Here is a 27,407-nt window from a genome sequence, read left to right as displayed (position 1 = left end):
CCCTTTTCACCCACACGACACTTGCGTTTGGGGTGATTTCCTTAGAGGATTGGGTACGGGAGTTAGGGCTTTCAAACCTTCGTGAGAAGCTTTCCAAGCAGTTGGTGAATGCACCAATCATCTTCATCACGTTCATCATTCCGGGATCTCCGTTTTGCTCTCTAGGTTGATCCCCTGCCCACGTTCTCCTATCAACTCTTGGTCCTCCTGACCTTTGAGGAGTAGCACTGTTCTTTGCTCTTAGCTTTTGGCAATTTGGTCGAGTGTGCCCTTGAAGTCCACAGTAATGGCACACATACATTCCTCTAGGACCTCTTTGTGGTCGAGGACGTGACTTGGCACGAGACTCAGACCTGCCCACATACTGATTATGATGATTCAGCATCCGTTGGTCCACCACATTCTTCTTCTCCTCCACCTCGAGGTTCACACTAGTAGAGTCCGCTACAACTGAATCTTTGGATTTCACAAACTTCACTTCTTTAGTGACATTTCCAGTTGAGCTACTTCCTCCGGTATATCCCAGTCCGGATTTGTCTGAGAAGCTCTTTTGAGATGATATAACATCATCAAGCTTCTTGGTGGTGACCCTCTCTATTTTTGCATTTGCTTGAACAACCTCATTCTCAAGGAATCTCACTTTAGTGTAGGCTTCGGACAGCTCACCATTAAGAGTTTCAATCTCGCATTTGGCCTCCCTATACCGGATTAGGAGACTTTTGTAGTCCTCCTCAGCCTTCTTCATCTTTCTCACAGCAGCCTTGGCCACCCTTGTGTATTCACCAGATTTCTCCAAAAGTGAGTTGTAATTTTCTTGAAGAGTAGCTGTGCTTTCTTCTTCTTCAGCTTCCGATTCTTCAACAATTCCTAGTGAGTCATCCTCACTATGTTCTCCAAGGTCTTGAACAAGCAAATTCAATTCATCCGAAGACTCAACATGAGCAATAGTCATGAAAGCTGAGTAGTTCCCTTCTCCATCACAGCTCTCTTCAGATTCTGAGTCGGATGAGTCTGAATCACTCAAGGTCGTGGCATACACCTTGCCTTTTGATTTCAAATAGTTAGGACATTCCCTCTTGAAGTGTCCATGCCCGTTGCATTCAAAACAAGTAACACCTTGTGTGGATTGGGATTCTTTTCCATCTTTCCTTTGGAAATCCCTCTTCTCCCTTCCAGAATTTTGGAATTTTCTCTTATCATCAAATTTTCCATTGTTTTTGAATTTCAAAAACTTCTTGAAATTTTTAACAAGATAGGCTACATCCTTGTCCACCATATCTTCTCCCGAAGTGCCTTGATCTTCCACCTTCTCATTAGTGGTCTTTAGAGCAAGGGATTTACTCTTCCGTTGATTTGGCAGAGTCATCTCATAGGTTTGTAAAGAACCAACCAGCTCCTGAACCTTGATATCGTCAAGATCCTTGCTCTCTTCAATGGCTGTTACTTTAGCACGGAAGCTTTCCGGCAATGATCGGAGGATCTTCCTGACAATCTTAGAGTCCTCCATCTTCTCCCCCAAGTTAAATTTACTGACAACTACTTCATTTAACTTCCCATAGAACGAGTCGAAAGACTCATCCTCACTCATCTTGAGCTCCTCAAACCGAGTGGTCAGCATTTGTAACTTGGTATCTTTCACCTTCTTCGTGCCTTCATAAGTTGTTTCCAGAATCTCCCATGCAACTTTGGCAATGGTAATGTGAGAAATCCTGTGAAATTCATCTGGAGATACACCACAGAAGATAGCATTTAGTGCTTTACTGTTAGCATTAGATGCAGCAAGAGCTGCCTTATCCCATGTGGATTTGGCTGCCTCAGGTTTGGTCCAACCCATCTCAACAGCATCCCACACGGATTCATCAATAGAGCATAGAAAAGCTCTCATACGAACCTTCCAAAACGCATAATTACTTCCATCAAAAAATGGAGGTGCATTAAGGGATTGAGACCTATCCATCTCAAAAAGGGAGTCAAGGATCACACAATGGTAATGAAACCAAATAACTGTGTACCCGCTCTGATACCAATTGAAAGTTCAAAAACGTGTACAAAAACACTTTTGAACGTTTAGACCCCCAAAAACCAATTTAATCAACACACGCAATATGTTAAACAATAGTGTGCGGAAACTTAACATATGCTATAACATGGTATTGATTAAACAACTATCTAAGCCACATCAAAATAAACCACAGCAGATAATGTAAAGGCAGAGATAGAGAGGAAGGAAGATGCAAACACAGCGATAACACCAGATATGTTATCGAAGAGGAAACCGAAGACCTCGGCGAAAAACCTCTCCGCCGCCCTCCAAGCGGTAATCAATCCACTAGAAAATACAGTTGGGATACAAGGACAGCAATAGACCCTCCAAGCCTAATCTACCCAATGCACCTAAGCCCTCCAAGCTTCTTGCTCCAACGAGGTTGCGCCGAACCTTTTTCTTTTCTAGCTTTCCGGATTCCGCTACTACACCGTAGCATCAACCAATGAATATTGGCTCCTTCCTAACTGCTTCCCAGAACTCCAAACGTCTGTCTCACAGAGATGATAATGGTGAGAACCAGGTTTGGTATAATGGCCTCTCAAGGATTTGACAATGGAGAGGAAGAGAGTGAGGGATTTTGATGAGACTCTAAGGTAGAGATTGTGGGTGAAACAATCTGGTTTTTCTTTAGGGTTTCTCTTTCAAAATTCTCTCTGGAAGCTCTCTTTCAATCGTGGGTTAAAAGGGTATTTATACTGAAGAGGAGTGGAATGCGAAACGTCAGGTTTTTCCAAAACAGGGGTGGCTCGCGGCTTGACCTCGCGGCTTGACTAAGTCGCGAGTTCCAGTCGCGAGTTAACCGTATGGCCAGTTGTCCTGTTTTGTCCTGTAGTGCTCCAGCTAGCATGACTGTTCATCTTCCAGCATGCTTGGCACGTGTGCATCTTCTGGCGGGTTGAAGCCGCGAGACCAGTCGCGAGTCCCAGCCGCGACACTCTGTTTTCTTGCACACTCTTGAGCAATCTTCACACTATCTCACTCACTACCCTTACAACAAACCCACCTAAATACAGGGTTACTAAATGCTGAATTACAAGCAAATTTGGCACGGAATAAAGCCAATTAGATGGTTGAATAAATTCAACCTTACACCTCTTCATATCTATTTCCCCCAATCCCATCCTCCTGTTGCCGGTCATTTCTGTCTCCTCCCCGGCGCCTACCTCTCACCTCCAACTCCAAACCCCTGACTAGTCTGCAGAGCCATTCGAGCTCTTCATCCCGTTCATCCAGTTGCCTACGTCTCGTGGCACCAGAAATCATACGTTGGGTTTGGTACGACCCTTAACCCGTGCCAGACATCACTTCTAGTTGGTCATGCCTCCTATCTTCTCGTTCTTTCTATCTGCGCTCTCACCAACTTGACCCCCGAGAGGACCCTACGGATCCAGTTCCCGCATGGTCCCCCGAACGCCTTTCAGACATTGTCCCCGAGTTTGAGTCCCTCTAGAACTACAGCGTCGTAGGAGAGCCCCACGGTGGGCACCAATTGTAAGCTCCAAAGACGGGCTTGCTGGGCCAAACCACTATTTGGGCTCATAATTTACTTATATGGTGGGTCTGGGTATCCTACCTTGGGTTGTCTTAGGTTAAGGGACCCAATGCAATCACTTTTCTCCCTCTTTCTCAATGTTATCTCCTCTCTATCTCACTTACTCTTTTCTTTCCTCAGAATTGCATCCCTTTACTATCCATTCATTTCTCCTATTTATAGCCTTTGTTAATGGGGTGATCATCATTATTTTCTCCCTTAGTGCAAAGAAAGGTCCAATGTCAATGGGCTTAAGTGGATTTTTAGGTACGAGTGGCTTTGGAAATGGTTCCCACTTCAGTTAATGTGTTCAGCAGCGGAGTTTCTTAAGGTTCTATCGGGCACTTAAAAGGCAATGTGTCCGGGCAATGTGACCGAGCATGTGCATAGTGCCTGGAAATGGTTTCGCGAGCATCTTGTGAGCAGGGCATATGCAATCCGCCTTCTAAGTTTCCGAACAACATTCAGTTTAGATTGGTAGCTATTCGTGGGTTTGGGCCGGGGCTCTTGTTGATGTGAAGGTTGGATCTTTGGCCCACGTCATTGATTCATGGTCCAAGGCCCAATATGAACTTAGGCATTGGGTGCCGTACAGAATGGTTAAACAATTAAAATTAATTAAATAATTTTATGATTGGTTGTTAGTGTCAAAAATAAGCCTGCTTGCATGAGAATAAAGTGGATAATCAGATAACAAAAATCTTATGGATAATCAGGTCTTTTTAGAATATTTATATATAAGATAAATATCACTTTAAAGACCTGAATATCAAGAAAAAGGGATTAATTTTTAGAATACGAATCAAAAACACGTCTAGGTGCAATTCCAGGCTAAAAAATCCTTAAAAAATGAGTCCAAATCGATCCAAAACTCAAAAGCGGGCTTGGCACCCAAGAGGGCCTGTTGGCACTCTTGGAGTGCCGATTGGCCCAAACACTCAACCCCGTCCGGGTGCTTCCTAATTGAGATAAAACCTATCTTTTTTGACTTTTTAGAGATAAGGATGCATTCCAATTCATATATGCCCTCATTCAGCTTATTTTTTAAGCATCCCGACCTCTATAAATAAAGGAAAAAAAAATCAAAATTAACGGCTCTTCCTTTCTGACTTCTCTACTCCCTTTATGTTAAAGGCGTTTTGGAGGCTTTTGCTTTAGGAACTTCTTTTTTGTAAGTAAAGTATTTTAGAACTCAAAGAAGTGAATAAACTTCTTTGATTTCTAAAATATTCTTTCATTTGAAGAGCACGCTCAAGAAAGAGGTATTTAGTTATTTCTTCTATTTTTCTTTTCTTTTCCATTAATTAGTATGTCGTTGTTCGTTGCATGAATGTGGTTAATATGTTTTTTTGTGCCTTGTTCTTAATACATAATTGCCATGCTTAGATACTTTGTTGGAATTTTCTTTGACATGTTCTTTAATTGATTGTTTGTTTTAATTCTTTTTCCTTGATTTCAAAATCTGCTAATGATCATCAAAGCCTTTTTTACAAAAACTCAAACCTGATCTGTATTTTCATTCAATACAGATCTGATTTTTTTCTGATCTCAAAACTGATCTGTATTTTCATTAAATACATATCTGATTTTTTTTATGATCTCAAAACTAATTTGTATTTCCATTAAATACTGATCTGAATTTTTTTCTGATCTCACAACTGATCTGTATTTTCATTAAATACATATCTATTTTTTTCTAATCTCAAAACAGGTCTGTATTTTCATTAAATACAAATCTAAAAACTTTTCTTTTTTATATAAAATTGTAGATTTTGAAACAATAGATTTGATTTTTCTTGATAAAATCTTAATTTTTTTTAAAACTTTACAAACAACAGATCTGATTTTTATTTAAAAAGAGGATGTTTTTATTCATAAGGCAAATTTATTTAAATTAGTTTTTGTCAAGTGTTTGTCATGTGTGTTACAACCTATCATTCAACATCATACAAAAAGGGTATAGTGGTCATTAGATTCTAGAAGACCAAACTCTGTTTGGGCGGAATGGGTACCTAACCCCTTCCCATTTTGTAACCTAGCCCCCTGAACTGAGAATTTTGGATAGGTAGACTTGTGTTTTGTCTTTAATTTTGGTAGATTGTAACTAGGACCAAAGTTTTGTATTCTTTTGCATAGATTGTAACTAGGACCAAAGCCTTGTAAGGTTAATTTACCAAAATTGTACTTTTTATTCAATCAATGAAATTTGAAGTATTTTGAACATGTAATTGTATTTATTTTTTCTTATTTTTTTGTATAAAAAAAATAAGTGGTGACTCCACACCAGTACCAAAAAGAGAGGTGCCCTTAAAGCACTCAAATCTCAAATCTTTAATATTCACAAAATCTATGGCCAGTCCATCAAGGGCCACATAATTTAGCAATGGAAGATACATTAGTTCTTACACCATATTATATGACATTTGATTATATTCCTTGCACCCATGTTCTTGTTTCATTATGACATTTCTAAAGACAGGATTCATCTCTCACTAAAACAACTTAAAACACAAAACTAAATCACAACAGTCCAAAGTAGAATTTTAATTAACACAAAAATTAATCAAAACCTAAAGTACAGATGCAATAAAATAAATGAAAAACAAATTGAGAAAGAGAGAAAGAGGGAGGGAGGGAGGTAGAGGTAACCATTTTGTGTGAGAAAACTATGTATAGAATGGAAGAGAAAATGACAAATTTATAGTAAAATGATGAGAACAAGAAGAGTCAAAATAAAGGAAGATAAAATGATAGAAAAAGAGTGATATTAAGGTAGAAAGTAGTGGGGAGATGAAAAGTTAAAAGGGAGGAAGAAATGTTGGAAAATTAATTATAAAATTAACGGTTAAAAGATATTTTAATTTTTAAATGATGAAGTTTTTAAAACCAAAAAAAAGAAAAAGAAAAAGGAAAGAGTGTTTTTTTTTTTTTTTTTTTAGGAAAGAATAGATTTTGTTAGGGGTGATTTAGTAATTATGGTAAAACATGACTTTTGGGTTACTTAAAAAAGATCTAAGGGAAAAAAGAAAAGGAAAAAAAATAAATTAATGGAGTATTTAAGTTTATAGTGGATATTAATTATAATGGTGAACTTATAATGCATAATGTTGACACATGCTAAACAAATTGAAGAAGTTACAACGAATAAAGGATACGAGGAGGTTGTAATCTATCGGTGATTGTTAAAATTCCATATAATGGTAGCATTTGAAGAATTTGGGTTAACGGAGAGACAAATGATAAAGTTGAAGATAGAGTAACACCTTAATTTAAGAAAATGTTCAATAGATGTCAACCGGTAAATCTAAGAATAAAAAATAAAATAAAAAGAAAATAAATGATAACATAATGTTGATGTGGCTTAACTGGAGCATAACAATAATAAATACTACGCTTCAACTTTTAGTAATTTATAGATGATCTTATGAACAAAGAACCATCTCTAGCTTTTACACAGACAATTAATTCAGGATGTGATAATACTCTCCTCTTTCTTTTCTTGTATAAGTTTTTCCTATCTTCGTCAACGGAATAATAGAACTCATTCTCTTGCTAAAAGTACAATTACTTAATTTAATTATCTGGATAGTATATATATATCACCGAACATTCATCATGTTGTTTAGGTTAATTTAACCTCCCTAAATTAATGAGTTCACCGTCTTTTTTCTTAAAAAAGAAAAAAGAAAAATTCTACAACCCGCTAGCCAAAGGCAGAAGATCACTTTAAATCCCCTACACCAATTTTTTTATTTTTTTTAAATAATAATAAATAAATAAGCACAGAAGGGCCATTTTAAATCCGATATCAAAAAAAAAAGTGGTCAAGAAAAGTCAGACCTCTGTCCGTGTGGGTTCTATCAGTTTGTCACACTCCGGAAAAAGAGAGGAGAAAGACTCACTAGCCTGGTATAGATTTCTCAAAAAAGAAAAAAGAAAAAAAAGCCTGGTATAGCAAGAAGCAATTTGCAGACTGCAGAGACTTCCTTCCACGCATTTTATTCCATTATATATTCCGATCTTTTGTCATCCTTTTGTGGATTCTTTCCTTTCTAAATCTGAGAAAATGATTTTGGAGACTGTGGGAGGAGCATGCCTTTCTCCATTGGTTCAAGTGCTGTTGGACAGGTTGGCTGTTCCCCTGATCATTAATCTTTTCCAAAACCGGGATTTCGATGAGACACTCCTGGAGAGGCTGAAAATGGTTCTGCTGACTGTTAACGCAGTGATCAGTGATGCAGAGGAGTCGGAGATCACGAATGTGGTGGTGAAAGACTGGGTCAACGAGCTCAAAGATGCTGTCTATGATGCCGATGATCTGTCGTGCGAGATCCAGACTATAGCTTTGCATTGCCAATTGGAAGACGCTAAGGTCAACCGGGATCAGGTAACAGGTCAATTCTCTGCTCATCATCCATGTTATGAAGATATAAAATCCAAGCTCTCACATAATGAAGATTTAGAGTCCAGGCTAAAAAAGATAGTTGAAAGACTAGAATCTTTATCCGAAAAAATTGATCTTCTCAATCTAAAAAGAAGTGTCACTCGGAAACCACCAATTATGTTACCTATGACTTCTTTAGTAGATGAATCTGAAGTATTTGGTAGAGATAAAGATAAAGAAGAGCTATTAAAATCTTTGCTTGCTGGTACTGTAGCAGAAAACAGAATCCCTGTAATTGCAATAGTTGGGATTGGTGGGGTTGGCAAGACAACCCTGGCTCAACTTTTGTATAATGACTCAGGGGTTAAGGAACATTTTGGTCTAAGAGCATGGGCTCATGTTTCAGAAGAATTTGATGTCTATAAAGTAACCAAAATCATTTTCGAGTCTGTCACTTCAAAAATTTGTAATCTGACAGATCTGAATATTCTTCAAGTTAGACTAAAGGAGATATTGACGGGGATGAGATTTCTACTGGTTTTAGATGATATTTGGAATGAGAATTTTATTGATTGGGATTTTTTGTTAAGCCCCTTAAAGGCTGGACACTGCAGCAGTAGAATTATTGTGACAACTCGTAATCAAAATGTTGCATCAACCATGGAGCCTCTTCTTACTTACAGGCTGCCACATTTGTCAGATGAAGCTTGTTGGGAATTATTTGCTAAACATGCATTTAAGACTAGCACCCCTGAAGAACATCTCATCTTAAAAAGAATTGGTGAGGACATTGCAAAGAAGTGCAAAGGCCTGCCTTTAGCTGCAAAAACACTCGGGGGCCTCCTGCATCCTGAAGTGGAAGCTGAGCAATGGCACGCAATACTGAATAGCAAGATATGGGATCTACCTAATGATAAAAGCAGCATACTTCCTGCTTTATTATTAAGCTATTATCGTCTTCCTCCACATCTCAAACGATGCTTTGCTTATTGTTCAATAATTCCCAAGGGTTTCAAATTTTACAAAGAAAATTTGATTCTCATGTGGATGGCAGAAGATTTCTTGCAGCAGCCAAAAGGTCAAGACACAATGGAGGATGTTGGGACCGTGTATTTTCACGAACTAGTATCAAGGTCATTTTTTCAATTGAGTCCTGATAATCAGTTTGAGATGCATGACCTTGTCAACGATCTAGCTCAATTTGTGTCGGGAGAATTTTGTCTCAAGGTTGAGGATAGCAAGCCATGTGGAGTTTCGGAAAAGGTTAGGCATTTGGCATTCTTGACGAACCGATTTAATGGCCCTGAGAAATTTGTTCACCTTAGGGAACTGAAGTCTCTACGAACCTTCCTTCTACTAGCCTCTTCAAATGGTAGTACCCGGCCTGCCTTCAGTCACATATTTCATAATTTGTGGTTGCAAAGTAACAAATACTTACGGGTGCTTTCTTTTTCATATCATGCGATCAGTGAGCTACCTAAATTGGGCAAGTTGGTACATTTACGCTACTTGGACCTTTCTCACACTCTTATTAAAGAGGTACCCAGCTGGACATGTTCTTTGTATAATTTGCAGACGTTGTTGTTGTCAGGTTGTTATCAACTCACCTCGTTACCAGCAAACATTGGAGACCTCATTAATTTGCTTCATTTAGATGTGAGGGAAACCAACTTAACAAATATGCCACAGGGATTTGGAAAATTAAAGAGTCTCCGAGTGTTGACTAATTTTGTTGTAAGCAAAGACCGTGGTGCAAATATCAATAAATTGGGAAATCTTCCACATCTTCGTAAGACACTCTGCATCTCAAAACTGGAGAATGTCAACGATGCAACAGATGCTTCAAACGCCAAATTGAAAGAAAAGAATCATCTTAATGAGTTAGTTTTCCAATGGAACTCTAACACTCATGATGAACAAACTGAAATAGAAGTGCTCAGAAATTTGCAGCCTCATGAAAATTTGATGAAGCTTACCATTGAAAACTATGGTGGTACAAGGTTTCCCGAGTGGTTAGGTGATGCCATTTTCGCTAACATGGTATTCCTACGTCTTACCAAGTGCAAAAAATGCACGTCCTTGCCACCACTGGGACAGTTATCTTGTCTTCAAGAGCTCTCAATCTCAAATATGGGAGATTTAAAAAGGCTGGATTCTGGATTTTATGGAAATCCCCACTTTAGAGCCAAGCCATTCAGATCTCTGAAAACTTTGTTGTTTGAGAACTTGCCACAGTGGGAACATTGGGAACTGCTTGCCAATGAAGATGAACTCTTCCCTTCCCTCCAAGAGCTTCAAATACAACAATGTCATTCATTGATTGGGAGCTTACCCAAGCACCTTGGTTCCTTGACAAAATTAGTGGTTTCTGGATGTAAGAAGCTCGAGGCTTCAATTCTAATGGCCCCAACTTTGATAGAAATGAAGCTGCATGGCTTGGATAAACTGAAGACCCTACCAGAGGAATTGTTGAAAGGAAATTCCAGTTTTCATCAGCTGGAAATAAGTAGCTGTGATTCTGTTGGATCCCTACCCCTAGGCTTATTAACCAAGCTCCAGTCTCTTTATATTAAGGACTGTAACAACCTCAAGTTCCTTTCAATTCAGAATGCGGTTCTCAAATTTCTTCAAAAAATGGAAATCAAGGATTGCCCAAATCTGGAATCACTTCATGAGGGGGGGTTGAACACCTGCCTCTGTTGTCTCCAAACTTTGAATTTATCTGGTTGCCCGAAGCTCTCTCAATTTTCAAAAGGTAGTTTGCCCCTTAGCCTAAAATCTTTGTGTATTACCAATTGCAACAATCTCACGCCTACAAAGGAATGGGGTTTACACGAAATGGTCTCTCTCACTTGTTTTGAGATTGAAGGTGGATGCAGTGATGTGGAATCGTTTCCGGAAGAGGGGCTGTTGCCTAGCACTCTCACTTCTCTCCGAATTAGCGGACTTCCAAAGCTCAAATATCTCAAAAAAGGGCTTGCAGACCTCACTTCACTTGAAAAGCTCGATATCAACTGCTGTGAGGAGCTTCGGTATTGGCCTGCAGAGGGATTGCCCACCACTCTTACTTCTCTTCTTCTTAGCACACTTCCAAATCTCAGGCGCCTAGTCAGAGGGCTTAAGGACCTCACTTCGCTTACAATGCTGGATATTATCTGCTGTGATGAGCTTCGGTTATTGTCAGTAGAGGGATTTCCCCCCAGTCTGCTTTATCTTAATATCAAAAACTGCTCTCAGCTAGGCCCACAAATAAAGGAAGAGAAATATCGATCCCAGATTTCTTCAGAAACCAGAGTATGCATTGATTAGGGAAACACCGATGGAAGCTGAAACCAAAAAAAAAAAAATTGTTAAGGTACCTCTACAATATTCCTCATATATGCTAAGTATTTAGTGGAAATTGCCTTATATTCTTTTGATAATTCGGTTATTGATATGAGTTTATTGCTACGTATTGTTTTAGGCTGAAAGATTCCTACATTGAAGGTGGTATGTTGTAATTCACATCATTAATGTGCAATGATTCTGATATGATATGCACCTCCCTGTATCATCAAACATATTCTCTCTAACATAAACATTTCTTTGTGAAGAAACAAAAATAATTGCTATTACTTGATTTTGAAAAACATCATAACTGTTGATTTTGGTTGGCAATAATCATAATTGTAGATATTGAATTTGCCAAATCATATTAAATTTTAGACTAATGAAATTTCTGAAACTGTAAAGAGTCCAAATGACAATAATCCCAAACTTATAAGGGATTAAAGTGTATTTTAATCTAAATTTATTTTCTCATATGAATTATTTTTTTATTCTGTGTATTTGCTAATCCCAAATTATAACATATTTAGTGTCAAAGCTTCTATTTTTTTTTTTTTAGAAGATAGAATTTCTACTCTAATCTAATATAAGTATATATGTGTGTGTGTCTTTCTTCTGGAGACTTGAATCCCGGTCCTTACCCCCCACACTCTACAAGTATTTTTACTTATAAAGTGACCACCACACCAAGGGTGTGCAGTGGGAAAGCTTCCATTTTTAACATTGCTATGTTAGCTTCCATCATTAATACTGCTAATCTACTATATTATGATTCCTGATCGTGTGTATAAATTTCATTGTGCAGTTGTCCAATTCGTAGGAACCTAAGATTGACCGGGATTTTTATATTTGGTGAACACCCTGCAATGAAGTTTCACACTTTTCACCACCTACAAATTAACTCCATCTACAGCATGAGAACATGATGAGTCCTAGGTGCTGAGCAAGATTTTTTCCAACTTGTTGGATGTGATTAGGACTCGTTGGATTTTGTTTTTGTTTTTGTTTTGTTTTGTTTTTTTTTTTTTTGGAGAAGAAGACTGTAGTATTATTCAATAATAATTGCTGCATCGGCCAAAACTACAACATGGAGGTGTGGAAGAATATCCTCCATCCACACTGAGAACTCGCTAACGTGTCTAGCATTTCTAGTAATGTTATGAGTACAGAATTACCTTGATGTCTAATATGTTGAAATTCAATAGCACAAATTTTTTTGCCAAGGACTTCACCTCTTTGATCAAGTGGCTATAGGCAGTAAGAGAGGAACCTTCGCTTTTTAGGGCGTTGATAACTATTTCTGGGAGAAATTACACTTTACTACCTTAAACTATATGTTAGATTATACTTTGCACATTAAACTATTCGAATGCACATTTTGCATTTTAAACTATCACAATTATCATACTTTGCACCTCTACATTACTTTTATTGTTAAGTTAGACAAAAATTAATATCACATGATTTGCACATGATTTTTACTTAGGTGACACTTTTTAAAGACCAAAACACCCATTTCACTAATAATTAAAATCAAATGCTTATTTCTTCTCATTTTTTTCCTGGCCTCTCACTTGTGCGTACAGGTACAGCTCTTCCCCTCTCTCTTGCCCATGGCAAATCTTGACTTTATGTTCAGTTTTCCAAATAGAGGGAAATAAATTAAGACATTTTGGTCTGGTTTTGCTATTCATTTCAAACATTAGCTCATTAGTTATAACAAGCAACGCAAAGATGCTGTTGAATTGGCTCTTGTTTAATAGACTAGTGTGGGTTGCACGTGTAAGGCACGTGTTGACCCTTTAATGAGAAAATTAATATAAATTTTTTTTTGTTGAAGTATGAAGTTATGTTCTTAAATTTAAAATGGCTATTTGAATATCTATGTACTATGACAATTTCTTAGAACTTATTTATTAAATGCAATATCTATTCATCAAAAAGTGCTACAAAGAATGATGATGAATGTTATCATCTTTCTACAATATTTAAATTTTTACAATGAATGATAATAGATGCTATAATTTTTTTGAAGATCTTCATTAAATTAAATACTTGCAATCATTTGCAACGAAGATTTTGTTATTCATATTTCATTCTTTATTATCTTATTTTATGAGTCTAACTACGATGTTTAGCTTACTTATTTTTAATGAATACCCTTTTAAGCAGGAAAATAAATTAAAAAAAGAACAAAATGACAAAAGACATATGTCATCAAAGTTTCTATCAGATAAAATTATAAGTCTAGAAGATTTAGACCTAATAAATTAGTGTTCTTTAGGTAACAATTAGAATATCATATATCATCATTCTAACTTTCTAAGCATGTCTACTAGTCTACCACATAAAATTCAAAATACACAAAGAAATTTTTTGGAACATTAAAATTTAGTAGGAGTATATTAGACATTGCACAATGGAATATTTTATGAATTATGAGATTTTGTTAGGATTTAACTGAAAGAGAAACAATAGGGGTATATGCTCATTTACAAAATATAAATGATGAAATTATTCAATCTTAGGGTTGGGGGGAATGCAACTACCCCGAACATAAAGGAGGAAAGTGTTACTTCGTCAATTTGTGTGTGTGTAAAACAATATGTGTGTGTGTTTTTATTTTTTATTTTTTTCTAAAACTTAAAACAATGTTTTTAAAAAAATCAACCTAAAAAAATTATGCATTAAACAATGAATTTTAGTTCAACAAATTGAATAAACCAAAAAAGAAGTCTAGAAACGCAACAAAAAGTCACAATATTTTTACAACCTTTATTTCTAGCTATGGTTGGTCCTAGTCTGATATTTTATTATTTTATTTTTAGAGTAATATTACGTTCACAATATTTTTATAACAAATCTTAGGTGGTAAATTGTTACTAGTTTTAAATTGGGCTAATCACTTTTAATCGTCCATTTAAAAATAAAATAAAAAGCCAACTGAAAAAAATTGTGCCTAAAACAATGAATTTTGGCTTACTAAGTTTGAATAAACAAAAAAAGAAGCAGAGGAACACAACAAAATGTCACACAAAAAAGAAGTTTAGGAATATAACAAGACATCACTACATTTTCGTAATATTTTTTATTTCCAGCTGTGGTAGGTCCCAGTTTGATATTTTATTATTTAATTTTTATGTCCACAGCATTTTCACAATAAATTTTAGGTAATAAATTATTACTGGTTTTAAAATTATGCATTAAAAATTAAAAAAAAAAAAACAAAAAAAAAACTATAAGAAAATTGTGCGTGAAAAATACAGTGAATTTTGGCTCATTCAATTTGACTATATATACTAAAATAGAAGTCTAAGAATATAACAAAATATTAAAACATTTTCATAATACTTTTATTTTTAAGATCCGAATAGATATATATTTATTTTATTTGAGAGAAATGATACATCCATAACATTTTTAGAACAAATTATGACAAGTTGTTATTGGTTTTAAATTGAACCTATTACTGATATCACTTTTTTATCCTTCAAAAATACCTTGCCACATAAAATTTGTTACAAAATTATTGTGAAAATGTTGTAGACATAACATTTCTTTTTATTTTATTTTATTTTGATCTACAAGGAACTAAGATCTCGCAATTGTGAAAATATTGTGACAAGAAGAAGATATTATAACATTTTCATAATACATTTATTTTTAGTTGTGATTGGTCTCAGTCTCTTATTTTGTTATTTTATTTTGATCTTTAAAAAATTAACACCTCAATAATTATAAAAAAATTATAAAAATTTGTTGTGTCAGTGTAATTGTGTATGCAAATATAATATTTAAAAGCACAAGCAAAACCAGTGTATTGTGAAAAAAAAAGGCCAATGAATAGTGCAAATTGTCAATAATTGTGAAAATATTGTAAGAATTTGTTAATTCAGTGTAACTTTACATACACATATAAATATTTAAAGGAAAAGACAAAAACAGCACAACCAAAATCGGTGTATTGTGGTTTGTGGGGGAAAAAAAAGCCTAATGAACAATGTTGTGAAAGTGTTGTGAAAAATGTTGTGGATGTAACACTTTTTTTTTCATAATACCTTTAATTTTAGTTATGGATGATTCTAATATGATATTTTATTTTAATCTATAAGGAATTAACATATCAACAATTGTAAAAATATTGTGACAATTTATTGTGTTAACTAATAGCTTTATAGATAAAAAAAAAAAATAAAATAAAATAAAAGAGTGAATAGGTCGATATTACCCCAAAGAAAAAAAGCAGAGAAAAAAGAAAAGAAAGCAGCAGGGGGAAAAAAAAAGCAGCAACAGTGCAGAGGTTGATGAAACCAAAGCACTGTAACTACAGTGCCAATTGAACAAACCAAATTGGCACTGTAGCAATTGTTCAAAACTTGGAAAAAAAGAAGGATAAAGGTGACTCAATAAACCAAAATACTGTTCATTAAGCCTATTGGCTCTTTTTATATATAGAGAATTAAGGGACTAGCAATATTACATAGTTCTTTGAAAATTAAAACTCATTGCAATGTCCCTCAGTTCTTTATAGCATACAATACAGTCAGTCATATGGTGCTAGCTTTGACCTCTAATGTTCTTGGAAAAGAAATACAGTCAGTCATTAAGGGGAAGAGCTGCTGGGCAAGAGAGAGGGAGAGGCTTGTACACAGAGAGAGAAAGACCAAAAAAAAAAAAAAAGCATTTTGTTTTTTATTATTTGTGAAAAGGGTGTTTTGGTCTTTGAATAGTGTGACACCTAAGAGAAAATCATGTGAAAGTCATATGATATTAATTTTTGTCTAACTTAACATTAAAAGTAATGTGGGGGGTGCTATGTGTGATAGTTAAGGGTGCAAAGTGGGCATTCAAATAGTTTAGGGTGTAAAGTATAATCTAGTATATAGTTTAGAGTGGTAAAGTGTAATTTTCCCTATTTCTTAGTCACTCTCTAGAATGTGGGATGGGAGGCCGATGTCTTGAGCAAAGGTGAGGCCTGAGGGCCTTGACAGCTGCCAAAGTTTCCACTACTGTGACCGAGCTTAGGAGATGGAGCTTTTTGGCCATGGAGGAAACTACTAATCCCTACTCATCCTTGATCATCACACCAACCCCCGCTGCATTCTCTTCTCTAAACATTGCCCCATCAAAGTTCACTTTAAATAAAGGATTTGGGGGAGGTTTCCATTTCACTCTTTGAGGAACCCAAATAGTCCCATCCGGTGGTTGTGGTTTGAGAGGAATAATTTGTAATAAGCTTTCTTGGGATGCTTGTACCTCTTGGATGATCTGTTCAACTGGGAAGGATTGTATTGCTTGTTCTCATTAGGTTCCATCTGTACATACCAGATTGTCCATACCGTTGTAGCAAAAAATTCGAGGAGTTGTTGGATTTGATGAGGAGTTATTGGTTTTTATAACCTAAGTCTTTTTCTATTTCTATTTCTATTTCTATCTATTAACTATATAAAAAGAGGCAATAGGCTCATGAATACTGCCTTTGGTTTATTCAATCGATGAGCTATCATTTTTTTTATTTTTTTTCCTTTTTCCCTCAAGTACCCCAGTTTAGTTTGAGCTTTGTTTTTGTTTTGTTTTGTTTTTGTTTTTTTTTAAATCTTTATATGTTTACTTTGTAAGCTTATGTTATAGACATACAAAAAGTGGCAAATATTATACATATTTGCAACAAAAAAGGTAAATATTATATAAATTTTGTAAATGTGTACAAAATTTGCCAATTTTATGTGTTTACGATGTAAATTTACCTTGTAAGTACAACGTATACATCGAAATATTGTGAAAATGTTGTGATGTATGTGTCAATTCTTTATGGGTCAAAATCTATATATAAAAAGAGTGAATTGGAAAAGCCACAGTAGCTTTTCTACAATAGTTTTGGTTTGTTTAATTTTCACTATTTCGTTGGCTGCTTTTTTTTTTTTTTTTTTTTTTGGGTGAAACTGTAAAGCTGCAGTGGATTTGCTACATTATTTTTTGTTTGTCCAATTTGCACTATTTCACATTATAATAAAATATTAACACAACAAATTGGTACAATATTTTCACAATTGTTGAGGTGTTAATTCCTTATAAGCCAAGATAAAATAATAAAATATCATACTAAAACCAACCATAACTAAAGATAAAGGTATCATGAAAAAAGAAGTGTTACATCCACAATATTTTTCATAACACTTTTGAATAATCAAATAGTGTGTAAAACACCTATGAACGTTTAGACCCTAAATTACAAATTACCAATTCAAACTTATTATCAAACAATGTGTGTGCGGAATATGAAAATAAGCTAAAACAGAATTGATAAAACAATCTAAACCATAATTAATCACAATCACAGTAGTAATTAAAAGGCAAAAATTAAGGAAAATGAGATGCAAACACAAAGACAACATAGCGATATGTTATTAAAGAGGAAACCGAAGTCTTCAGCATAAAACCTCTCCGCCGCCCTCCAAGCGATCAATAATCCATTAGAGAATTAAGTTAGGATACATGAACAACAGAACCCTTTAAGCCTAATCTTCCCATTGTACCTAAGCCCTCCAAGCTTCTTGCTCCAACGAGGTTATGCCAAACCTTTGTCTTCTCTAGCTTACCGGATTCTGCTATAGCCCATAGCATCAACCAATATCAATTGGTCACTTCCTAACTGCTTCCTAAGCACTAAATAACCTTTTCACTGATATGGTTATTATGGTGAGAAAAAGATCTGGCTAAATGTACCTTTCAAGGTTGTAACAATGGAGAGATTGAGAGTAGAGGAATTTGGAGAATCAAAGGATGAAGATTGTGGGTGAGTCAATTTTGTTTTTCTCTAGGGTTTCTCTCTCAAAATTCTCTTTGGAAGCCCTCTACAATACGTGAGTATAAGGGGTATTTATACTGGTGTACGTTTGGAATGCGAAAGGTCAGGTTTGTAATAAATAAGGTGGTCTAGTGGCTAGGCCTTGCAACTTGACTCAGTCGTGAGTCTAAGCCGCAAGCTAACTGCTTGGCCAGACTGGAAGTTTTGTCCTATAGTGCTCCAGCTGGCGTGACTCTTCAGCTCCCCTGCATGCTTCACACGTGTGCCTCCTTTGGCAACTTGCCAGTCGCGAATTCCAGTCGCGAGGCTCTGTTTGAGTGAATACTCTTAAGCTTTTCTTCACACTCTCTCAGACATTACCCTTACATGATTCCCACCTAAATACAGGGCTTCTAAATGCTGAATTACAAGCAACTTGGCATGGAATATAGCCAACAAAATGGTTTATTAAATTCAACCTTACAATCTCTCCCTTTGGCTATTCCGTGACAAAACCCTAAAACACCCTCCACATGGAACGCAAGGCTCAAGGCTAAGACGAGGTGCTTGCCCACACCACCATAAACTGGGAAGTTCAATCTTGTAGTACCATGAAATAAACATCCTCCACATGGAATGCAAGGCTTGAGGCCAAGATGAGATGTTTACCCCACACCACTATGAACCGACAATAGAGGCCGTGAGATCCAACCCTTGTATCTCTCTTCCACTAGAAATTTTAAAACATGTGGATTGTCATGAAATCATTATGATCTAATCACAATTTTAACCCTACACATCAAATGTGTTTAATTGTTTAAATTCAATGTGATGTAACTAAGTCACATCACAATAGCGTAACGAACATTCGCGCAATCACAAAGAAGTTTAACCTTGTAATCCGTGAAGTAAATACCCGCTGCATGGAATGCAAGACTCGAAGTCAAGACAAGGTATCTATTCACATTACAATAAACTTAACAAAATGGTTATTTCAGCACTCCCACTCTTTATTTGGGTTTTTCTTTAAATAATTGTGATCCCATCACAACTAATAACCTTGCACTTGATAAAGACTCTAATCTCATTAGAATCACTAACTAAAATGGAGTCCTAAACTATTTAGGATTCTTTAAACACTAATGAATCAAAAATTAGTTATATAGAACTCTATCCTTAGCTTACTAGATAAAGTATTCTAATCTCATTAGAAACTAAATAACTTTAATTAGAATTTTAATCTAATTAAAAAACTTCTAATTAAAATAAATTAAGGACTTTTAATCATAAAATGAATTAGTACTAAGAGTTCTATTTAACTAACATCTTTGATCTCATTAGGTCTTTTAGTTAGGTAATGATTAATAACTGTCCTTAACTTTTAAGGACAATAAAATTAATCACATAGGTTTGCTTTTAATCAAAGTTTTAACACTTAGTAAAAAACAAGTGAAAATTCAAAATTCAGTGCTTCTAGCCTCAAAAGCATTTTCACGAGAATCTCGTGACTAATCGCGAGTTTTGGCTACTTGTTTTGGCGACTCGCCCAGTCGTGAGTTCATCCAAAAGCTCTTGTGACTCACTCGCGACTCGCCAGTCACAAAACCGCCTAGAAACAGCCATTTTTCTTTTAACTGTTTGTGACGTTTACATTGTTCTTCCATTAAAAACACTTTTTGATTTATCAATGAAAATTTACAGATCCAACGTTAAGATTTTCAAGATGAAGATCAAGAACCCTAATATGCTAGAAACCCTTGAAAACAAAATCCTAATCTCATTAGGAATGGATCTCTTTAAAGGATTTTAATTATGACATACGGATTCAATGGAAAACAACACACATTCATCATTCAAGATAACCAACTAGTTTAACTATGACGTTATTTCAAAATTACGTCATGCCTATATTAATATATATAATCATGAACTGATATCTCAAAACCGTATCTCAAAATTACGTCATGCCTATATTAATATATATAATCATGAACTGATATCATGCCTATATTAATATATATAATCATGCCTATATTAATATATATAATCATGAACTGATATCTCAAAACCAAAAGTTTATATACCTGCACATGAATTTATATATATATATATATATATATATATATTCATTTAATCCAATGATGTCAAGCAACACAATTCCATAGGAAAGGTTCTAGTGCTTCAACTTTTATATGATTAAGCATAACAGTTATATCATAAACAAAAGACATGATCATATAATCTAAATATATAAAAGCATGTTAACGGCAAAGTTGAATATGCCTATGGGTCCACGATATACATATATGAATTCCAAGAATTCAAACATTCAATCGTAAAATTGCTCATATGATATCAATAAACCTAGCAAGCCAGACCCATTGCGAATCAATAACCATTGCCTTTACATATATTAATCACAGCAGTTCCAAAAAAAATTATGCAGAAACTTTACTGCAGAAAATTAAATCACCAAGAGAACTATTTTCTTTGATTCTAAAAACTCAATCACATGTTATACAAGCATGATATTGAAGACCGCTCTGATACCTTTAATCTTCATCTCAATTCCACATGGTACCCAAGATGTGTGGTCTCTCAATTAGTCTTTTGTACATAGATTCTCAAAGAAAAATCCTTCTTCTTCTCCTTGTGGAGAAAAACTGTTTCCCTTTTCTTTTTATCATTCGTTCGTTCTAACTATCTCTGTAGTTACTTATTTAATAACTCTTATTAAATAAAAACTGATTATCTAATTGGGTTAGCCTTTTGAGCCTACCCAATTGGACTTTAATTTGTGGCTTGAGATGGGACCAAATGGAACAAATAAAACTCAAGTTCCAATGAGCCTTGGGCTTTTCTATTAACTCTTGACAAGTCCAAAGTTACCATTAATTATATATAATACCACTATAAGAATATAATTTCACTCTAGACCTTATTAATAAATTATATCTTAAGACTTTATTATACATACAACCTCTTCATTAAAATATTCGTAGTAATACAAAGTCATAAGTGTTGATTGTCACTTTAAAGATTACTATATCTTAATCCTTGAGTACCCAGTTTAATTCTTTATGTTATTCATCATATATTTATGAAATTCAATTTCATAAATATATACTTTAGTAACTCTTTACTATAGTGGTTGGGCCCAACACTTTGAATAACCAAACCCATTAAACTTATCTCAAGGGAATATTTTATATCTCCATTAAGAAATAATGAATTCCATCTTAAGAATATATATTCCATCAATACTAAATGCGGCTGTCCAACATACTGAGGTTTTGATCGTAACTTATAGATCTCACTCCTGATATATTAAAGCAACCTACACCTCATGATCAGGTGCATTATTCTCTCAGGATTTAGAGTTGATGTAAATAGAAATCATGAGATTTATTATTCATTTGACAGTAGTTAGGAGAATAATAAATCTCACAGCAGTTCAGTTCAATATGTCTTAACTCTTAAAACATATCAACAAATCAACTAGAAGTCTCCACTTCCATGATCAAGACAAATCATCGTAGTTAATATGTTGTAGTCTTCGCAGATGAAATGTCCAATTTTCATCACCGACTATGAACTAAAATTCTAAGTTTACAAAGAACTTGTGATTTATATCTTCTGCAACTTTTTACATAAATCACATACTATGCATCTCATGGACTGAGATAATGTCCCATTAGTTCATTTATAAATAGTCTCATATAATTAAACAATTTAATTATTTATGACATGCTAATAAATTGGATTCTAGGGCACAAACCCTAACACATTGTATGCAGAAAACTTGTAACGCATATGGAGCAAGCACAATGCAATAAAGCAAAATGGAATTAAGCAATAAACCATGACTTGACCAAAAATGAACAATCACTATAAATAGTGACCGTGATGCTCATTCACACAAAGAATGAACATCCGAACATGCAAGCTAATAAGCTCAATGTAAAGTATCATTTGCATGTCTAACACTCAACCGATACAACAACTCAAAGTAATTGCATCAAGGATATAAAATCCAACAAGGGCAAAAGAGTGATGTATTTAAAGAAAATCCATAACATTTAACAACAAGTACTAAGCTACAAAGCATGGGTACAAAACACACCAAAAAAAAAAAATCTGAATATAAACTTATATATATAAAGCATAGTACCAAAAGCTTTAACCAAAGTATTAAGACCAAATCCATGAGTTTAAACCAAGTATTTAACCAAGGTATTTAACATAGTGCTAAGTAAACCCATAATAAAAATTATCCAAAGCATAACACCAACTCCAAACCATAACACCAAAACACATAAATAACATAAAGTAAACTAAAAGTTCAAATAGTGTATAAAACATCATTGAACGTTTAGACCCCCAATAACAAAAAATTTCAATTCAAGCTTTATGACAAACAATAAGTGCGCGAAAAATGAACACAAGCTATAAATAGAATTGGTAACCAATCTAAGCCAATTAAAAACACATCCACAGCAGAAAATAAAAGGCAAAGATTAAAGGAAGAGAGATGAAAACACAAAGACAACACAACGATGTGTTATCGAAGAGGAAACCGAAGTCCTCAGCGTAAAACCTCTCTGCCGCCCTCCAAGTCCTAAGTAATCCACTAGAAAATGTAGTTGGGATACATGAACAGCGATAGACCCTCCAAGCCTAATCTACCCAGTGTACCTAAGCCCTCCAAGCTTCTTGCTCCAACGAGGTTGCGCCGAACTTATTTCTTTTCTAGCTTCACGGATTCTGCTACTTGACCATAGCATCAACCAAGGTGAAATTGGTTCCTTCTTAACTGCTTCCCAAAGCACCAAACAACCCTCTCATAGAAATGGATATGGTGAGAAAAGGTTTTGGTAATAAGCCTATCAAGGATTTAACAATGGAGAGGAAGAGAGTAGAGGAATTTGAAGAGTCTCTTATGTGAAGATTGTGGATGAATCAATCTTGTTTTTCTCTAGGGTTTCTCTCTTAAAATTCTCTCTAGAAGCTCTCATTCTTTTGTGGGTATAAGGGGGTATTTATACTAGGGTGAGAATGGAATATGAAGAGTCAGGTTTTTCAAAATAGGGATGGCTCGCGGCTTGGCCTCGCAACTTGACTAAGTCGTGAGTTCCAGCCGCGAGATCACTAAATGACCAGTTGTCCTATTTTGTCCTGTAGTGCTCCAGCTAGCATGATGCTTCAACTTCTGGCATGCCTGGCATGTGTGCAGCTTCTGGCGGCTTGCAGCCGCGAGTCACCTGCAAGATCCAGCCGCGAGTCTCTATTTTTGTTGCACACTCTTGAGCATTTCTTCACACTATCTTACTCACTACCCTCACAAGAATCCTACCTAAATACAGGGTTACTAATTGCTGAAATACAAGCAAATTTGGCATGGAATAAAGCCAACAAGATGGTTGATAAAATTCAACCTTACAATCTCCCCCTTTGGTTATTTCGTGACAAAACCCTAAAACAGACTCTAGACTTAACATGTGAGTTGGGAACAGTTGAACATAACTCACTCACACCTAACTCCAGAAACTGTGAAGCTCTTGAATCATATGAACATGAATCTCCTGAAACACAACAATACACTATGATCATTGTATGTAGAAAAGCATAAAATGCATATGAAGCAAGCATGATATGATCAAGCAAAGATGGAGTTAAGAAACAAACCATGGCTTGATCAAACAAGCAATCACTACAAGGTAGTGACCACAATGCTCATTCACACTTGGAATGAACACTTGGACATACAAGCTAATAAGATTAATGCAAATTACTTGCATGCCCAACACTCAACCAATACATACTACACTAAGTATATGCATCTAGGAACAATCCTACAAGTGCACAAGAGTAACAGTACTTAAGAGGAAAATGTATGACATTTAGTTAAAAGTACTGATATAACAAAGCATAAAGGCTGCATAAAAGCATGGTACAAACCATAAAGCTTACAAAAGTATGAAAACAAACCCTAAAAGCTTACAAAAGCAACATGGATACAAAACACATTGTATACTGAAAAACATCATCAATATATAAAAAGTGTCAAAGTTTCAAAACCATCCATGAGTTAAGAGTTTGAGTTATGAGTTTAAACCAAACATTAACCATAACTACAGTGTATCACACCCATAATAACAACAATTATCCAAAACATAATACTATGGCCATAAACATAAACAAAGTAAACAAGATAAACATTGTTTTTGACTACTTTTGATTGCTCCCCCTCAAATGTACTCCCCCTCAAGAGCTGCATAAATCTCAAAAACTTCTCCCCCTTTTTGACCGGAATGGACAAAGGGTCATTGCTCATGATGTGTGGTGAAGCTGTCAAATTTTGCTGTGAGAACATTAAGCTGGTCCTGCATGGCTGCTATCCTTTCAGACTACTCGGTCTGGACCTTTCTAAGTCCATCAAGTCTTTCTAGGATGACCTGAAATGCATCTAGACGTATATATGAAGAAGTTGATGCTCTAATCCTCTTGCCTCTCCTTCTGGGTGTTGAAGTTGATGCCTGACCTGCTGCCTCTGCCTTAGTCTCCATTGGGACACCCTCTACTTCATCACCTTCATCTTCTTCACCTGGAAGACGAACACTTATCCTCTTTAAGGTTTGTTTGTTAATTGCTAAAGGTGTAGACATGGGACTGATGTCTCGAGGGATTGCAACACCCTTCTTTCTGAAAATCCTCATGAGTAGACTAGGAAAGATCAGTTTAGGCCTAGAAGTGGTTCTAGTCTCATCCACAATAGTATCAAATATGTGGGAGTTGATATCAATGAATGTCTTTTCCTTGAGCTCCATTAGAAAAATTGCTCTAGCATTATTAATTGTAGTCAACTTCTTTATAGGATACAGGTTAAACATCACGATAATAGTGAGACACCTCATGTCCACTGGAAAGGCTGTAGCATTTAGGCATTTCCCTTCTCTTTGTCCACCAATCCTCTGTTGTACAGTTTCAATAGAAAGCATCCTATCCTTATAGTTGATGAAATCATGATCTTATAACCCCTCAAGACCTAGCACATCATCAATGTCATGTGCATCTAAGGTGAATTCTGTTCCTCTAACCCAGCAGCTCAACTCATTTTCCCTTATCATAGCATTGGAGTAAAACTTCCTAATCAGGGGTTCACACACAACTGGTAAATCACTTAGCAACTTTTCCCATCCTCTCCTCTCAAAACAATTAGGGATAAAGGTGTCTCTCAAATCCTCCAAATCCACATACCTTTCTAGTATGATGCCTGCCTTTAAGAAAAAATTCTTGTATCTCTCAAAATGGGAAACAGACCTAAACAGATTATGGTCCATTTTCATTCTCTTATCTGCTTTCTTGGCAGGTGTTTTCTTCTTTAGGGATGAAGGAGCCATTTGTAGACAAGCAGAAGAGGCCACAACAACAAAGCATAATACATGTCTACAAAAAAAATCAGTACTCTGTTAGTGTCATAAAGAGATAAGAGTAGAGCAACAAGACCAAAGATGGCTTAAAGACAGTTATAGAGGAAATGGCTCAAAACATAAACCAACAACTCAAATGAGTGTACCCATTGGTAGACACTCAAGAACAAACAACATTTTGGAGAAAAGTTTTAATGTTGCATAGTATAACATCACACAAGGGGCAAACATATGTCAATGAGACATATCTTGATGAGTATGAAATGACACAAAATACTCAAGACAGAAGCACACACTAGATATACTAACACAGAATCAAATCAATATAACCCAACAAACAAAACTCAATCATTTTGAATCAACTAAATAAAGTGAGTTCAAATGAAATGGGTATAAGTTAGTCAACAAACCCTAAGCATAGAGTAAGACAAATAATAAAGAACAAATCTAGCAACCTAAACAAATTCACATAAACCAAGAGCCTCAACAAGTCATACATGGACAAAACTCAACACCGAAACACCAACCCAATGCAAATTAGAAAATCAACACAAAGAATCAAGAGTGAAAAGCTCAAAAACAAGAAATACTGAGTGAGAAAGTGAGAACCCATACCTTTTTCTTGAGGATTTTGAGAAGAAATGAAGCAAAAATGGAGTTTGTAGAGAGTGACACGGAGTGTTTTGGGTAGTTTCAATTGAGAGTGAAAGTGAATAGTCACAAAAAGTTTGAGAGAAAATTGAAAAGGTTTTAAAAACTACCCTTACAGTGCAAAACACGCGTTTTTCGTGATTGAGGTAAGTCGCCAGATTGGCGCTAGTTTCACTCGCCAAAACACTTCAAGCCAAAAGTTTTGAAAAAATTTGCTAAGTATTTTTTGCGACTGGAAGTCTCACTCACAAGGGAGTTGCGAGCTGAGCCGTGAAAATCTCTATGTACCCCTCTCAACTGGACCTTCCACTCATGAACAAGTCACCAAAACTGACCTGCAAGCTCACGATTGTAGCATGCGACTTGTTTGACTTGCAACTGAGTCGCCAAAATAGGGCAACACTGTTTTTTTTTTTTTTTTAATTTTTAGTTTTTGAAAAACAAAATACTTTCCCAAAAAACCTAAAACACTTAAAAATCTTTTTGTGTTTGAATCAACAAAGATCGAGCATGTGAAAACACATTTTATCAAATACAATCACACAAATGAATATGGCATTCATTGAACATAAACTTGTGTGTTGTGTGTGAATATCAACAATGAGATAGTCCTTAGTCTAATGTGAAGTTTCAATGATCAATTCAACCAAGGCATACACAATTAACACTAGATCATGTGACCCATTTCAATTATAGAAGTATGCATATATGACCTCTAACAAAACTTGATTACATTACTTGGAGCTTTACATTTGGCTTCAATTTCAATCATAACATTTGATCTTTTTGATCCTTTTGAAACAATCACCTCTCATTGTGAGAATGATATTTGGTATTTCACCTTGATGAGATAGCCTTTGGCTTTTTGAAAAATCATACACTTTATATTTGGTCGCTTATCCTTTTTTCTAGTCAAATACTAGTATGTGCGACAGGTTTTTGCAACTCAATATCTCTTTACATTTGGAGATTTACATTTGGTGAGCATTTTTTAGTAAAAAAAAAAAAAAAGAGTGGGAAGATATATAGGCATAAGTCTATGCATGTCTCAAGATCAACTTAACCATTCACTAATCATTCATTACAAGTTTGAAGATCTATTTACAACAGTCACATAGATTTCAAGATTTCTTCCACAGTGATAAGAGTGCAAAGGAACAAGTTACGCTTGTAAATGCACAAAGCCATTAGCACAAAGGTACAAGGCAAAACAAGTTTTGAGACAAAACTCAACAATGTTGATCAAACTT

General features: G+C 35.4%; 1 protein-coding gene across 1 annotated transcript; it reads left to right on the top strand.

Annotated features, from left to right (window-relative positions):
• The first annotated feature begins 7,374 nt into the window (after nucleotides 1-7,374).
• LOC126723769 (putative disease resistance RPP13-like protein 1) lies at nucleotides 7,375-12,534 on the top strand. The gene is made up of 2 exons (XM_050427563.1): nucleotides 7,375-11,317; nucleotides 12,095-12,534. The coding sequence occupies exon 1, from the start codon at nucleotides 7,645-7,647 to the stop codon at nucleotides 11,269-11,271; it is 3,627 nt and encodes a 1,208-aa protein (XP_050283520.1). The 5' UTR covers nucleotides 7,375-7,644; the 3' UTR covers nucleotides 11,272-11,317; nucleotides 12,095-12,534.
• The last annotated feature ends 14,873 nt before the right edge of the window (nucleotides 12,535-27,407 follow it).

This window comes from Quercus robur, chromosome 4 (assembly GCF_932294415.1).
Source record: "Quercus robur chromosome 4, dhQueRobu3.1, whole genome shotgun sequence".
NCBI classification, from domain to species: domain Eukaryota; kingdom Viridiplantae; phylum Streptophyta; class Magnoliopsida; order Fagales; family Fagaceae; genus Quercus; species Quercus robur.
The sequence above is the reverse complement of the archived record's forward strand: the minus strand, read 5'-3'. Positions and strand labels throughout refer to the sequence as shown.